The following is a 15,503-nucleotide window of genomic DNA, read 5'->3' on the forward strand; positions in this document are numbered from 1 at the left end:
ACTCACAGCTTCCGATGCTCTCTCCTGGGGGGGATGGTTGCTAGCTTCAGTATTCCCTCCAGATGACAGGAGCCTTCGGGGGGGGGGGGCTCCCTCAGTATGTCTCCAGAGGTCTCGGCAGCAACAGCTACAGTCCGGTAAAAGAGAGGGGAGACCTGAGGCTTCCCTCACTCCTCCACAGCGGTTGGCTTCTCTCACCTCCCAGTATTCCCTTGCGGCGGGTCACGTGACCACTCGGCATCCATTCAGCTCCTTCCAGCTGCCAGGGATCTCTGCTCTCCTCCTCTACCTCAGCTCCGTCTCCCTCCATCGCTCAACCCAACATGGCAGGGTCCGCAGGACACACACTCCTTCAAGGGGGACTGTACCCGCACATAGGTAGGTCTCAGCAGCAGCTCCTCAGGGATTTCTTTCTTTATCTGACGGGACATTGGAGGCTCCTGGTGCCGGGAAATCTCACATTGATCTTCCGCTCGGCACATGTTCAGGCTCCTCCCTTTGTAACCATTACTACTTAAACTTTTTTGTTTGTTTTTTATTTAGTTTGTTCATTAACCACTTAAAGTCTGCCTTATAGCAGTAATACTATTACAGGGCGGGCTCTCTGTGCAAATTCACATATATACTCGTGTCTGCCATGATCCGGTGCCCAAGAGATCAATCAACAAATTCAGTCCAGTGATGTTCGGTCTGGATCTGCTGATTGATCCCTGGCCTATCACACATCAAATGAGGCAATCTTCTCTCTCTGGCGACTTCAGATATCGTTAGAGTCAGTTAACGTTCCTCCCAGATAGCATCAGATTGCCCGCCACTACAGTCGTTACATTTAACCTCTTGATTGTCAGGAACACGCTCACATACACAATAAACCTCCATTGTTAGTATAATGACTGAACGGATCAATATCTTTGATCAGATCAGCACTATACCAGAGTTCACAATAGTATAGTGTCCCCAAAAATGTAGAGTTAGTGGGATCAGCTCCAGCACCTGCCAGCACCTGTGTTTAGCCCCTATGCTTAACACCCCCTTTCTCCCCCAGAAAATGCAGTGTCAGTAGATCACTGTCACTTGATACAATGCACACAAAACTGCAGTGTTTGCAGAATCAGGTTTGATCTCTGTTAGCACCTGCAGGTAAATTTTTTATTTTTGTAGCGGTTCAAGCAGTCCCTGACAGCCAGGTGCTCTTTGTCCTGTGAGTCGCACTAGGTACCTATAAATTTAGTGGACAAAATGTCCAACAAAAGGTACTCTAGTGAAGAGGCCTATAGGTGTCAGGAATGGACTTGCCAATAGTGGTGGGACTCACCTGCCTTGTGGGCTGCAGTACCAGGGCTGGCCAGCGGGTGCTCTCAACAACCAGAGGTTCACTTCGGCAATTAGCCATCACCTGGGGCTGATTGCAGGTAGTGTATTTAAGGGATGGCCAGACCTGCAGTCTGTGCCTTGGTGTGTGTTTTTCCATGGGCCCCTGTATCTTGTAACCTGCATTCCTGTTCCTGTTTCTGCCTGACTTGTTGCCGACCCTGCCTGATCCTGACCTCTGCTGACTTCTCCTGCTTGATCCCTGGCTTGTGACCCTGACCATTCTCTGCCTGACCCCCTGTACCTACCTGTCCGTTAGTTGCTGTACCCAGCTCGTGACTTGACTACTCTCCGCCTGCTCCTCCTGTACCTACCTGCCCGATAGTTATCGACCCGGCCTGCCTGACTACGTTGTGCTCTATATGTGTATGTACCTGTGTATCTGTATCAGTTTAGGTTTAGGTTTATTTCACCTTGTTGTATGTATTTGTGTTAGCTTGGGGTTTGGTGCACTGCGTTTATGTTTGTATTGTTAGTCTTAATAAATTGTCTTATTTATACCATATCTGAAGCTTGCGTTTCCCTGTGTCAGTCCACACACTTCTGGTCACACCCGCATCCCTGACAATAGGATTCTGAGCATGTCAGAGGAGAGCGAAGGGGAAACCTCACTGACAGAATCTGCCTCAGAATAGGAATCTGTAGGACAGAAGCGGCACCCTGACAGATAGCTCAGCTGATGGAGTACAGGTGCCTGCTAAGGTCAGGCACACCCGACCCTGTTTCCAGGTTGCTGAAGTGGTACAATTGCATGATGATTTCATATGTAGCAGAGTGCCAGTACTAGTGCCGCTCTACCTTCTGGTGAACTGCTAAGCACCAGTGGCCTTGTACATCCTGGTCTTATACATACCAGGACTGCAGTATCACTTGGTGCCGTGGCCAGTCCCATAAGTGCAGTACAATCTGGTGTGATGGCTAGCACAAGTAGTGTCCCACAGCCACCAAGAATTTGCACACAGGTCCGTACAGCCCATAATGTCGTTCCGGATGTGCTTGCAAATCCTGATTGGCAGCCCACAAATTCTGCAGCACCCATACTTCCCCCATTCACTGCCCAACCTGGAATTCAAGTGGAAACAGCAAATTTAACTACTCCCCTTGATTTATATGCACAACAGTTTATCACCGCCAACCCAAATTCAAACCTTGCCAGACCATTTGCATGGAAGCCTATTACAGTTTTCGAATTTCAAAGTCTTTATGGGTCTAACCCTCAACATGGGCATTACTAAAAAAAATGAATTGCGGTTGTATTGGTCCACAGACCCGATTCATCATATGCCCATGTTCTCTGCTGCCATGGCCAGGCATAGATATGAATATGAGAATATAATGCAATTTATGCATTTCATCGACAATACACTCTGTCATCCTCGGGGTGACCTTGAATTTGACCAGCTCCACAAAATTCAGACCCTTGTAAATCACCTTAACCAAAAATTTGCAGATATCTATAGTCCCCAGCAAAACATCTGTGTTTTTCTGGCTGCCCTGTATTCAAAGAATTTCTCCCCAGCAAGCGTGCCAGATATGGGGTCAAGATGTATAAGACCTCTGAGAGGGCAACAGGCTATATATGTAAGTTTTTGATTTACGAGAGAAAAGATAGTCACGTGGAGCCCCCGGATGCCCAGACTACATGGGGAGCAGTAGCAAGATAGTTTGGGACTTGGTGTTATACTTTTTCCATATGGGGTACCACTTATACATGGACACTTTTTATTCAAGCGTGCCACTATTTAGACATTTGTACAATCTTGGAGTTGGGGCAAGTGGCCCCATGCAACATAATCACTGGGGTTTCCCCCAACTGCTTGTAAATACCCGTCTTAAGAAGGGGAAAAAGCCTGCTTGAGAAATTATGAATTGCTCGCAGTGAAGTGGAAGGACAAACAGGATGCAGGATGTTTTCGTCCTGTCTTCCATTCACGCAGAAAAATGACCATCCAAATTCCCACAGCAGCTGGTGTTGTTGAGAAGCCCATCTGTGTCCACGACTATAACCTTAACATGGGAGGAGTGGACTTCAATGACCAGATGATGAAGCCGTACTTAGTTTCCTGAAAAGCCAGACTTTGATACAAAAAAGTGTCTGTTTATTTAGTTCACTTGGCTCTATATAACGCTTTTGTGCTTTACAAAGCAACTGGACATACTGGATACTTCCTAAAATTCCAGAAAGAGATCATCATGGCCCTTTTGTATCCAGAAAATGCTATGGCCCAACCCGCCAACCCAAATGCAGTTAGCTGGCTGCATGACAGGCATTTTGCTGATTCCATTCCTGGTACCCCAAAAAAGATGTCATGTCTGTAGCAGTCACGGAATTAGGCGTGACACCTGCTTTTTTTGTCCTCTGGTCTCTGCCTCAAGGACTGCTTCTGTCCCTACCATACACTATTAGTATAGGACTATTAGTATAGGGTACAGCATGGCACAGTCTAGGGCACATACAGTATATACCCAGGGTCTCAAAAGATGTTAGGTATTCAGAAAACTGGCTATCGCATTTTAAGAGACCCTACCATCTGGATTAAAGTAAAAAAAAAAACAAATTGAACAATTAAAAAAACACAAATAGTTGTTTTATTGTTTTCGAGTTACTGTACAGTTCAGTTCAGTGCAGTTCAGTTTTGGGCACCAATTCACAAAAAGAACATTGGGAAACTGGAGAAAGTACAGAGAAGGGCAACCATACTCATAAGAGGCATGTAGGAGCTCAGCTATGAGGAAAGATTAGAAGAACTGAATTTATTCTCTCTTGAGGAGAAGAGATTAAGGGGGGATATGATCAAAATGTATAAATACATCAGTGGTTCATATAGTGAACTTGGTGTATAGTTATTCACCCTGAGGTCATCACAGAGGACAAGTGGACACTTTCTATATCTGAAGGAAAAGAAATTTAATCTAGAAATATGGAAAGGTTTCTTCACAGTGAGAGCTGTGAACATGTGGAATAGACTCCCTCAAGAGTTGGTTCTGGCCAGATCCGTGGATTGCTTTAAAAAAGGCCTGGATTCTTTCCTAGATACAAAGAATATAACTGGATACTAACATTTATAGGTAAAATTGATCCAGGGAATTTCAAATTGCTTCTCAGGGTATCAGGAAGGAATTTTTTATCCCTGCAGGAGCAAATTGGATCATGCTTTCATGGGTTTTTTTGTGCCTTCCTCTGGATCAACTGTGGGTATAGGATTATAACTTTTTTTTTTAAATGGTTGAACTGGATGGACTTTTGTCTTTTTTCAGCCAGACTAACTATGTAACTGTTTTACTGTTACAGTTTTACTGTTACTGTTTTTTTGAGTTACTGTTTTATTGTTAACCATTGCTGTTTTATTTGCAGGAGTAAGTGTGTGCAGTGCTGTTGGATGAGATTTTTCATCCGCAGTTAAAAAAAGAGCATATATGTCCAAGCATGGGGTCCTGGGGTGGCAAGTGGATGGATATATGCTTTGACATATATATTTTATAATATTTTTTGGTACATATTTCAATTTAAAAAGTTGTTCTATTGAGTTACTGTTTTATTGTTAACCATTGCTGTTTTCTTTGCAGGAATGCCATTCCGTTGCAGCACTAATCTATTTATTTTGACAGCAACAGGGTCTTGCTCTCAGAATATACATAAGCAAGTGTGTGCAGTGCTGTTGGATGAGATTTTTCATCCACAGTTAAAAAAGAGCATATATGCCCAAGCATGGGGGCCTGGGTTGGCCAGTGGGTGGATGGCCCCTATGCTTCGGCATATATATTTTATAATTTTTTTTGGCAGTGATTTCTTCATCCACATTGATTGATGTGAATAGAGGAATGTGTGCCCGCCATTAGAAATGGATGGATGCAGAGCGGTATAGTCTAATAGTGGGCATACCACACAGTTTTTGTTGCAAACATTTCTTCTCTTTTTTGCATTCAGCCCACAGGCTGCATAAAAAAAAGAACATGGCATATATACCCAACAAGGACCAGTGATGTACTGGTATATCATTGCACTTTGAGTGGTTATACCAGGATGATGCCTGAAGCTGCAGGCATATCCTGGTATAATTTTTTTCAGCCGGCGATCAACTTTCATGTAAAAACAATTCTAATGGCTGATTAGCTGCAGGATTTCTTTTACAAGCAGCGGGAGAAGATGCCCTCTGCTGCCTTCCATGGCTTTCTCGAGCAGTGCCGTGCCATTGGGGGAACCTGAGAATGCAACCGGTGTTTCTACCAGATGACCATAGAGCTGATTGGAGACCGGAATGGTGCCAATCATCTCTATAGTCTAAGAAATCGGAAGCTACGAGCATTTCATCACTTCAGTTTCGCAGGCTATAAACACCGCCATTTTTAAATTAGGAAAGCATCTGATTACACTGATCTTGATGAGATCAGATGATGTAAGGGCAGAGGAGATATCTAGAGTCTAATAGACCCCAGATTTCTCAAAAAAGAATACCTATCAATGCCTTTTGCAGTCACAGGGGATATTTACATTCCCTGTGATAGCAATAAAAGTGGTCAAAAAAAAAATTAAAGGGACAGGGTAAAATGAATAAAAAAAAATCAAAATAACTAACCCCCCCAAAAAAATAAAAAAAAGCACCCTCACCCCTCCCCCATGCGTGCAACTGTGTGTGCAAACGTTGACCCAATGGCGGTATGTAAACAGCGGTTGCACCATGCATGTGAGGTATCTCCACGAATGTCAAATCGAGGGCAGTGATTCTAGCACTAGACCTCCTGTGTAAATCTAAAATGGTAGCCTGTAAAGGCTTTTAAAGCATCGACTATGGATATTAAAAATGTATGCAGTTTGTCGCCATTGCACGGTGCAGTTTTAAAGCATGTTATGTTTGGTATCTATTTAACCACTAGCCTACAGGGCACTTATACCCCCTTCCTGCCCAGGCCAATTTCCAGCTTTCAGCGCTGTTGCACTTTGAATGACAATTGCGGCACTGTACTCCTATGAAATTTTTATCATTTTTTGTGACAGATAGAGCTTCATTTTGGTGGTATTTAATCCCCTCTGGGTTTTTTATTTTTTCTTAAACCAAAAACCACTGAAAATTTTGAAAAAAAAAGTTTTTTCTTAGTTTTTGTTATAAAATTTTGTAAATAAGTGATTTTTCTCCTTCACTGGCATGCGCTAATGAGGCTGTAGTGATGGGCACTGATAGGCTGCACTGATGGGCACTGATGAGGAGGCACGGGTAGGTGGCACTGATGGGCATTGACAGACATCACTGATGGGCACTGAAAGGCAGCACTCATATATGGCACTGATAGGTGGCACTGATAGGTGGCACTGATATGCGGCACTGACTGGTACTGACTGGCGCTGTTAGGAGGCACTGATAGGTGGCACTGACGGGCACTGATACACACTGATAGGCGGCACTGACTGGCATTGATAGGCGGCACTGACTGGCACTGATGGGTGACACTGAAAGGCAGCTCAGATGGGCACTGATATGTGGCATTGATGTGGCACTGATGGGCACTGAAATGTGGCACTGATGGGCACTGGCAGGTGGCATGGATGAGCACTGAGAGCTGGCACTGATGGACACTGACAGGTGGTGTTGCTGGGGCTACACAGATCATCAGGGCAAACTGATCATCAGTGTTCTGATGATCTGTGTACATGTCCCCTCCGAGGAATGCCGTTTACCGGCTTTCCTCTCCTCTCGAGATGTCAGTGTGACAGCTCGTGGGGAGAGAAATGCCGACGATTGGCATTTCCCTGTTTACATGTGATCAGCTGTGATTGGACACAGCTGATCACATGACCGAGCCAACATCTTCGGTTCTTTCTGTGGATCGGTGATCCGCTGTGTCTGAAAAAACACTGGTTGACTAATATGTAAAGTAAAAAATTGCAGCTCCCACCATTTTATTCACTAGGGTTTCTGCTTTAAAAAATATATAATGTTTGGGAGTTCAAAGTAATTTCCTAGCAAAAAATACTGATTTTTTTTCATGTGAACAAAAGGTGTCAGAAAAGGCTTGGTCTTCAGGTGATTAGAAGAGTGACCCCCTCCAAATGACCCCTTTTTGTAAAGTAGACACCCCAAACTATTAGCTGAGAGGCATGCTGAGTCAATAGAAGAATTTTTTTTTTTACCACAAGTTTTTGGAAAATGACAAAGTTGTCACTTAAATGATATATTGCTCACACATGCCATGGGTATATGTGGAATTACTCCCCAAAATACATTCTGCTACTTCTCCCGAGTATGGGGATACCACATGTGAGAGACTTTGGCAGTCTACCTGCGTACAGGACCCCAAAAGTGCTGCTGTAAATATGTGAATACTATATAATAACTTAATTGATATAATAAAAAGCAAAAAAAGCAAAAATAACACTGTGAAAGGAATAAATAAGTCCCAGTGCAAAAGGACACTGTGAAAAGTCCTTAAATACATTCATATGTTTTCAAACACTAGGATGGTCATATATGTCCAAGTGCAGCACATATCACCCCACTCAGTGTAAAATATCCTTAAGTGTAGTTATATATCTTCAATTAATATGGTGATCAGATACATCCAAGTGCAACAAGTGTCATCCCACTCAATGCTCAAGGGAGGCTTACCAGATAAATTTGACCATCATGATATAGAGTGGTCAAATAAGGCACACATATGATCAAATGGCAACCGCTCCAGCCTCCTCCACAGCCTCCAAACGTAGGTCAGACAGCATATACCCACTCCATACGGATCATCAGTGTCAAGCATGTAATGGGCATGTGCATAGAACAAAAACATTTAGTTTTAAGCTTTTGGGCATCGTAACAAATTTGTGAAAATTCATGAAGTCCAAAATTCATGGAGTCCAACAACCAGGACGTAAGCCACAGTCGTGCATCAAGGGTCCTCTGTATACAGTGGCCCTAACTCTAAAATTTCAATAGTTCCATAGTAGGAACTATTAATAGAACTTCCATAGTAGGCGCACATATACCAATGGAGAGATCATGGGTGCCCACATAACTTTCACACAAACCAATTAATACGCAGTTATTGGGATTTTTTTTACCAAAGATATGTAGCAAAATACATTTTGACCTAAATTTATGATAAAATTAGATTTTTTAAATATATTTATGACAGAAATTAGAAAATATCTTTTTTTTTGTTTATAGCGCTAAAAACCCCAGAGGTGGTCAAATACCACAAAAAGCTCTATTTGTGTGAAAAAAAGGACATAAATTTCATTTATGTACAGTATTGCATGACCTTGCAATTGTCAGGTAAACTAGCGCAGTGCCGTATAGCAAAAAAAAGGCATAAATTCCAATATCTATACCACCATTTGTAGACAATATAACTTTCACACAAACCAATTAATCTATACCTATTGGGATTTTGTTTACCAATAACACATAGCAAAATACATTTTGGCCTAAATTTATGACAAAATTTGAGTTTATTGGATAATTTTATAACTTTCGCACAAACCAATTAATCTATACCTATTGGGATTTCTTTTTTACCAACAACATATAGCAAAATACATTTTGGCCTAAATTTATGACGAAATTTGAGTTTATTGGATATTTTTATAATCGAAAGTAAAAAGTATAGTTGTTTTTTTTAATTTTCTGTCTTTTTTTGTTTATATCACAAAAAATAAAAACCCCAGAAGTGATAAAATACCACCAAAAAAGGACATAAATTTTGTTAGGGTACATCATGACTGCGTAATTATCTGTTGAAAAAGCGTAGCGTCATAACGCAAAAAATGGCCTGGTCAGGAAGGGGGGGAGGTAAATCCTCCGGAGGGCAAGTGGTTAATTTGTGTGTTACATTCATTTCATTTGGCCCAGAATCATATTTATGAAGAAAATATACAAGTGCAAATGTTTCAATACCTAAAATCAATACAATTGTGGTACGATTTAAGCCCATAAAAACTGAATGGGCTCGAATCATACTGCAAAAAATCATATGTGATTTGAACAGAAATGCGGTACGATTCCTGTTCAAATCACATGTGGTTTTCCTGTGGGTTCAGTGCGATTTGAGACACACAAAATGATTGGCTCATAGTACACTGCAAATTACCCCTCGTCTGAAGGGAAACATGTGGCATGTGATTCGGACAGGAATCGCACTCCATTGTATATCTAAAAAATGTGTAGTGCTTCTAACAGTCAGTGATAATTTGAAAATGTTCAATACATAAAATAAATACGTGATGATCTACATAAAGGATCTATTAACCTCCCTGGCGGTATTCCCGAGTGTAGCTCGGGGTAAAGTTTCAGTACCAAAAGCAGTAACCCCGAGCTACACTCGGGCTTACCATGTGGCGTTGCTCAGGGATTCCCTGCAGCGCTTACCTTGTCCTTCGCTCCCGTGATGTGTCCCCTGCCGCGTCCCCGGCCATCTCCTCCAGCTGATGCCGGCATCCAGCTTCCGTGTTCCGGTCCCTGCGAGCGTCGGGAAGAACGGGACGTACGGGGGCCAGAACGGCGGTAAATTTTTTAATTTTTTTAAACTGTCATTTTCTTAGAAATGAATTTGACATAGTAAAACATTACTGTATCAAACCATTTCACATACATTTTGTCCCTACTGCTTTGTCCTGTGCCCTGCCTGCATTTTGACTGTTCTTTCTGCCTGGAAACGTAGAAAAGTCCAGGGCGTCCAAAAAGCGTCCTTTTAAGTCAAAAGCGGTTTTAGACCGGCTAGAGAACAGCGATAGTAAATCAGAACCACTTGCAGAATTGAGTGATAATGATTCGTGGGGAAATTCATCATCAGACACTGAAAATGATTTTGCGACTTTGCTCAGTGATGTGCGAACTTGGTGCTATATTTCAAATTTCAGTGTTTTTGGTTTGATTATATTATTGAATTAAATTTATTATTATTATATTACTTTTATGATTATTTATTAAATGATAATTTATGATTTTGTGTTTCAAGTTTTATCCTACCCGGAATGTTTACAAGACTCTTGTTCGGACAGATTTCAGTGAGTTATTCCTGAGAATTACAGGCCTACAATAAAAAAAATACACATTTCCATGCAAAAAAATTTACCGCTTTCAGCAGAGAAATATGGACATAATCATACCACTAGGGAGGTTAATCCAAAACCACATCAATCTTCCATATTACATCATAAACATCCCATAGAAAACCCAAATCAAAAAATAAAGTTCATAGTGCAGTCCATTTATAAAAATTCTTCACTTGTAAATGCTCTTGCCATCTGTGAATAAATTCTATCCAACACCAAATATGAATCACATGAATGCTTTCTGTGCTTTCACAACACCACGTGCTCCCAATGGTCTCCCAGAACTGTCACCTCCAATCAACACCAGCATAAAAAAATCAGAATTTCCAATATATCACTGCAGCCTTTGTCCAGTGGGTTCTGCCCAAGGCTGTCAGTTCATATCTTCCCAAACAGTGTCTGAGGTGCCTGTGTCTTTAAGATGTTATGAATACTCATGCAATCATGGCTAGAGCTCTCAATAGAATAAGCACATGAAAAAGACTTCCATAGTGTAGTATTCTCAGGGTGCACAGCGGTTACAGCATGGACCGGAAGTGATGCACGGAGTCCGGTATCCATGTATTACATGTGGTTTATTTTTAAAGGTAGTTTTAAATACATTTACAAAATCCAGTTAGCTTGCACTATACCCAGCACTCTTGAATACACCCAGGTGGGCGGATCCTTCTTTAATGCCATTGGATGAGTACCTGCGAGCATGTTGCTTCATCTAAGCCTGAATTACTGAGGTGGGCCTTGGGCCAGCAGGCCCAAGAATACTACCATTTCAGTGGGGTAGTCCTTTATCTTTAGCTGACTCCCTCTTTTACAACTATCTCTGGGAATTCTGCTGCTACCTGGAAATGCAAGCCACAGAATTCTTTCACTTGGGCTAGCGGCTACAGCCAGCCTGCTTGTGAAAGAGGTGTTACCCCACACACCAGTGTTGCTAACTGTCAGTATTTTCAATTGGCAGCTAGTAAAAAATGGGCACTTTTCTCCTGCCAGTAAATGCCAGTGACAGGAAAAGGTTGGCAGTTAAAAATATGACTGTGACACTCAGCTCATGCACAGTTCTTGTCCAGAGCTGGCTAAGACTATGCGAGTACCTGCTACAGTGTGTTTGGGCAGCACCAGAGAGCTCTGGTGGAGGCCGAGCATGTCATGGTGCAAGGGAGCCGAGCCAAGGTCCATTGTGTGGGCCATATGTGTGTGTCTAATATCTTGCCCCACTGAATCCTGTCCCTGAGCTACTTACTATATTGAAAATACAAAAACAAATATGTTTTTTGCCTTAATATCTACCTTAAAGTGCATTGCTGATTGCATATTGTACTTGTTTCTAGCCTAAATCCTTAAATTTGCACTTAAAACTGTAATTTTTTTTTAAGTTTTGGAAATGCCAGTAAAAACTTGACTGTGCCAGTAAAATGTTTATGTCGTGTCAGTGAATTTCAATTTGGTAGGTTGATATTCACACCCACACACATACTCAGTTCTCTTCAATACGCATATTCTGCATTGTGCTGCCACCTAGTATCTTTATTGGGACCCACCCTAGGCAGGCCTGTACTGCAATTGTTTCACTGCTTGTTATACTTTGTCTTATGTGTGTTAAAAACCTTTTTAACATTGGTCTATGTCAATTTGCCTTGTTTTCATACAGTAAACGTTACATTACTAGTCATCTGATTAGTGTCGTCTGATCATTTGGCTGATACCTCCTCATAACAAATCTACTGCTACCTACACCTACAGACCCTGCAAATTGCTTAAATTGAAGTACTGGACCCCCTGGAAGTAGGGCTTTGTTCAGAACCCAGACATTGCTGAATATAGTGTGGCAATGGTTGCTGAGTGCGTTCCTTGTCATGACAGTATTTTCTTTGCATTTACCCTTCTGCTTTATCACCTAAATCTTTTTCCATGAAAACCATGGCCAAACCATGGCCAAAAGATGCCTGGCACAAAGCAGATATTTTTGTATTAATTATTTAAAATGGCCGACACTTTCACTATAAGATAATGTTACTTGAAAAAGTTACATTGTATTATTGAGAGCTTTTTTGAGGGTCTCTCTCTACCTAAACTGGACCAGTCTAAGTTGGAGATTCTGAACCAACCTATATCAGATAATGAAGTGAGGGCCACCATTAAAGCACTACCGAAGGGGAAATCGCCTGGGGCGGAAAGGTTTACTGCTGAATATTACAAGGAATTTCAAGACATCTTATTGCCCCATATTAATAGAGTGTTCCTGGAGGCAGCCAGTACGGCGGCTTTTCCCCCTGAGATGTTGAAAGCAATTATAGTTACTGTGCCCAAACCAGGCAAATCCCCAGACTGTCCTCAGCATTTTCGCCCCATATCCTTACTTAATATGGATCTTAAAATATATGCTGAAATCCTTGCTACTAGATTACTAACAGTGAACCCTTCTCTTATCCAATCAGACCAAGTAGGTTTCGGTAAAGGTAGGCAGGCAGCAGATAGCACACATAGAGTGCTTAATTTGTTACGGATTTCCAAACTCCGTAACTCGCAGACTGTATTTTTGGCTTTGGATGCCAAAAAGGTTTTCGATAGAGTTCATTGGCAATATCTCGACTCTACTCTTGGCAACTTTGGTATGCATGGGTACATCAAATCAGCTATTACAGCGCTATATACTGTGCCCTCTGCGCAAGTCTTTACATCCAATGCTCTGTCAGAACCCTTTTCAATTACAAATGGGACTAGACAGGGATGTTCTCTTTCCTCTATCATTTTTTTCACTAGTGATGGAACCCTTGGCGACCTCAATTAGATTGAATCCCTTGATCTTCGGTATAACGACAGAACATATGTCCCACAAGATTGGACTATTTGCGGATGATGTTATACTTACTGTAACGGACCCTTTGACTTCCCTGTCAGTAATTTCCTCTACTCTGTATACGTTTAGCATGGTTTCCTACTATAAACTCAATATTACTAAATCTTATGCGCTTCCTATAGGTATTTCAAAGAAACTTTTACAATGCCTTAAGGATACGTTCCTGTATAGCTTGTCCACTAAAAATCTAGAATACTTGAGCATATGTGTGTCTTTTTCCTCTTCCAATGTGTTTAGAGATAATTATGAGACACTGTTTCAGGCACTTTTAAAGGAGTTGTTGGCAATTGGGAAAACTGAGCTCTCCTGGTTGGGCAGATTAGCGGCCTTTAAGATGTTGATCATGCCTAAACTCTTATACTTTTTCAGAACGATTCCGCTCCTCATTCCCCATTCCTACTTTAGTAAACTAGATATTGCATTGAAAAAATATATTTGAAAAGGGAAAAAACCTAGAATTCCGTTCTCCGCTCTCATTAAACGTAAATCTAAGGGGGGTGTAGGTTTCCCTGTAATATCCACCTATTACTACGTGGCATTATTGGATCAACTCCAACATTGGTTCATTCCCTCGGATAAGTTATGGGTACAAATAGAGAGGAGTAAAGTCCCGGCTCAGGACCTCCAGGCATTAATAATTGCAAAAGTTATTTCTCCGAAGTTAATACGTACCTATCTTCCTTCTATCTCAGCAATGTTGGGTGCCTGGCTAATGGGTTTATCTAAATCTACTTTCGCTATCCCTAATATTGTGGTTCTACAAATTTTTACAACATGATCCAGATCATTCCGTACTAGCGTGTGTGGAAAAATGGGAGGGATCTGAATAGATCCTTTACTCCAGAGGAATGGCAGGCGGCTTGGTCCTGTAATATAGGTAATTCAAAGTGCACTAATCATTGGGATAGCTCCCTAAAAATCCTACATCGCAGTTATCTTACCCCATATAAACTTTCAAAAATGTATCCTGATGCATCTCCTTTATGTTGGAGGAATTGCGGTGGTATTGCAAATTTACTACATGTGTTATGGGACTGTGGGTGCATAAGGAATTTCTGGAGAGATGTGTTTAATTTGATTTCTCCAGTGTCCAGAGTATATACGAATCCCAACTCCCATTTGGCGTTATTAATTCTTACGTTGAATTTATTTCCAGTCCAATCCCGAACAGTGGTTGCTCACATTCTAATTGCTGCCCGATTAACTCTTACTAAAGCATGGAAATCCACTACATCTCCTTTAGCTTCAGAAGTTGTCAATAGAGTACGCTCTCATTACCTGTATGAAATTTCAAATCATACTATACAGGTTTTTGATACTAGATGGCTACGCTGGAATGTTTTGTTCAAGCTCTCTGGCCTCTGATAACAATGGATATTATAAATATATATTGAAAAAAGATGCACTCTGTTAGATCCTTTATCTTTATGGAGTTACAGCTTCCTTGCTACTCCATCTCTTCTTTGTCCAAGTTCTTTTGGATTGTTTTCTCACTGTATAAACTTTACTTTTTTGTGTGTTCAATTTGTGTTTTGTTGGGCAACAAACTGTGCATTGTTGAGTTTTGGGCATATTATCAGCATAATACTTTCTAACTTTTGTATTAATTTTGGAGATGTCACTGATATCATTCTCGGTTGATTATATGTTGACTGCTGTGTCCAGTCAGCATACGTTTGACATGTATGTGATAGTATTTCTGCTAATGTCACAGTTGTTCAATCTTTTGTTACTGTCTTTGAAAAAACTTTATTAAAACGAATTGAAAAGAAAAAGTTACATTGTAAAAATATATTTGTTTTCTCACCTTTTCATAGTTTGCAAAGCCACCCATAACTGCAGGATCCACTATACCATTCAGACACATTGATAGAGGATTAATAGGAAGGTTTTCATCCCGCTGGTACTGATTGATGAGCATTAGAATCTTTTCATTGGTTGCAGACATTGTTTCAATTGCATTTTCCAGCGGGCTAATGGTTGTCTGTCAAAAAAAGGATGCATCAAATAATATTTTAACAAAATGTTGCATGTGTAATACACAATCTTTAGTAGAGATTGGCTCTGTTCAGTAAAGTGAAAACTGCCAAAAGATTTCTCTCTTTAAAGGGTGCTATTTTCATCTAGCGATCCAGGCAATAACACATTTCCTGTCTTAAAGTGTCTCCACTCTGAATGGAGGAGCAACGGAGACACCTCTGCAGGTCAGCCATCAGAAATTTTGGGGGCCCTTAC

General features: G+C 41.3%; 1 protein-coding gene across 2 annotated transcripts in view; it reads right to left on the reverse strand.

Moving 5' to 3' along the window:
- LOC149433997 (dedicator of cytokinesis protein 2-like) overlaps positions 1–15,503 on the reverse strand; it is a 104,909-nt gene that overhangs the window by 36,782 nt on the left and 52,624 nt on the right. For both annotated transcript variants that reach the window (XM_089664244.1, XM_089664243.1), the window contains exon 17: positions 15,076–15,252. In XM_089664244.1, the coding sequence (XP_089520370.1) occupies positions 15,076–15,252 (177 nt within the window). The remainder of the gene's footprint in view (positions 1–15,075; positions 15,253–15,503) is intronic.

The sequence above is a fragment of the Staurois parvus genome, unplaced genomic scaffold (genome assembly GCF_062004578.1).
Source record: "Staurois parvus isolate SC_StPar_1 unplaced genomic scaffold, SC_StPar_1.0 ptg001865l, whole genome shotgun sequence".
Taxonomy (NCBI): Eukaryota; Metazoa; Chordata; class Amphibia; order Anura; family Ranidae; genus Staurois; species Staurois parvus.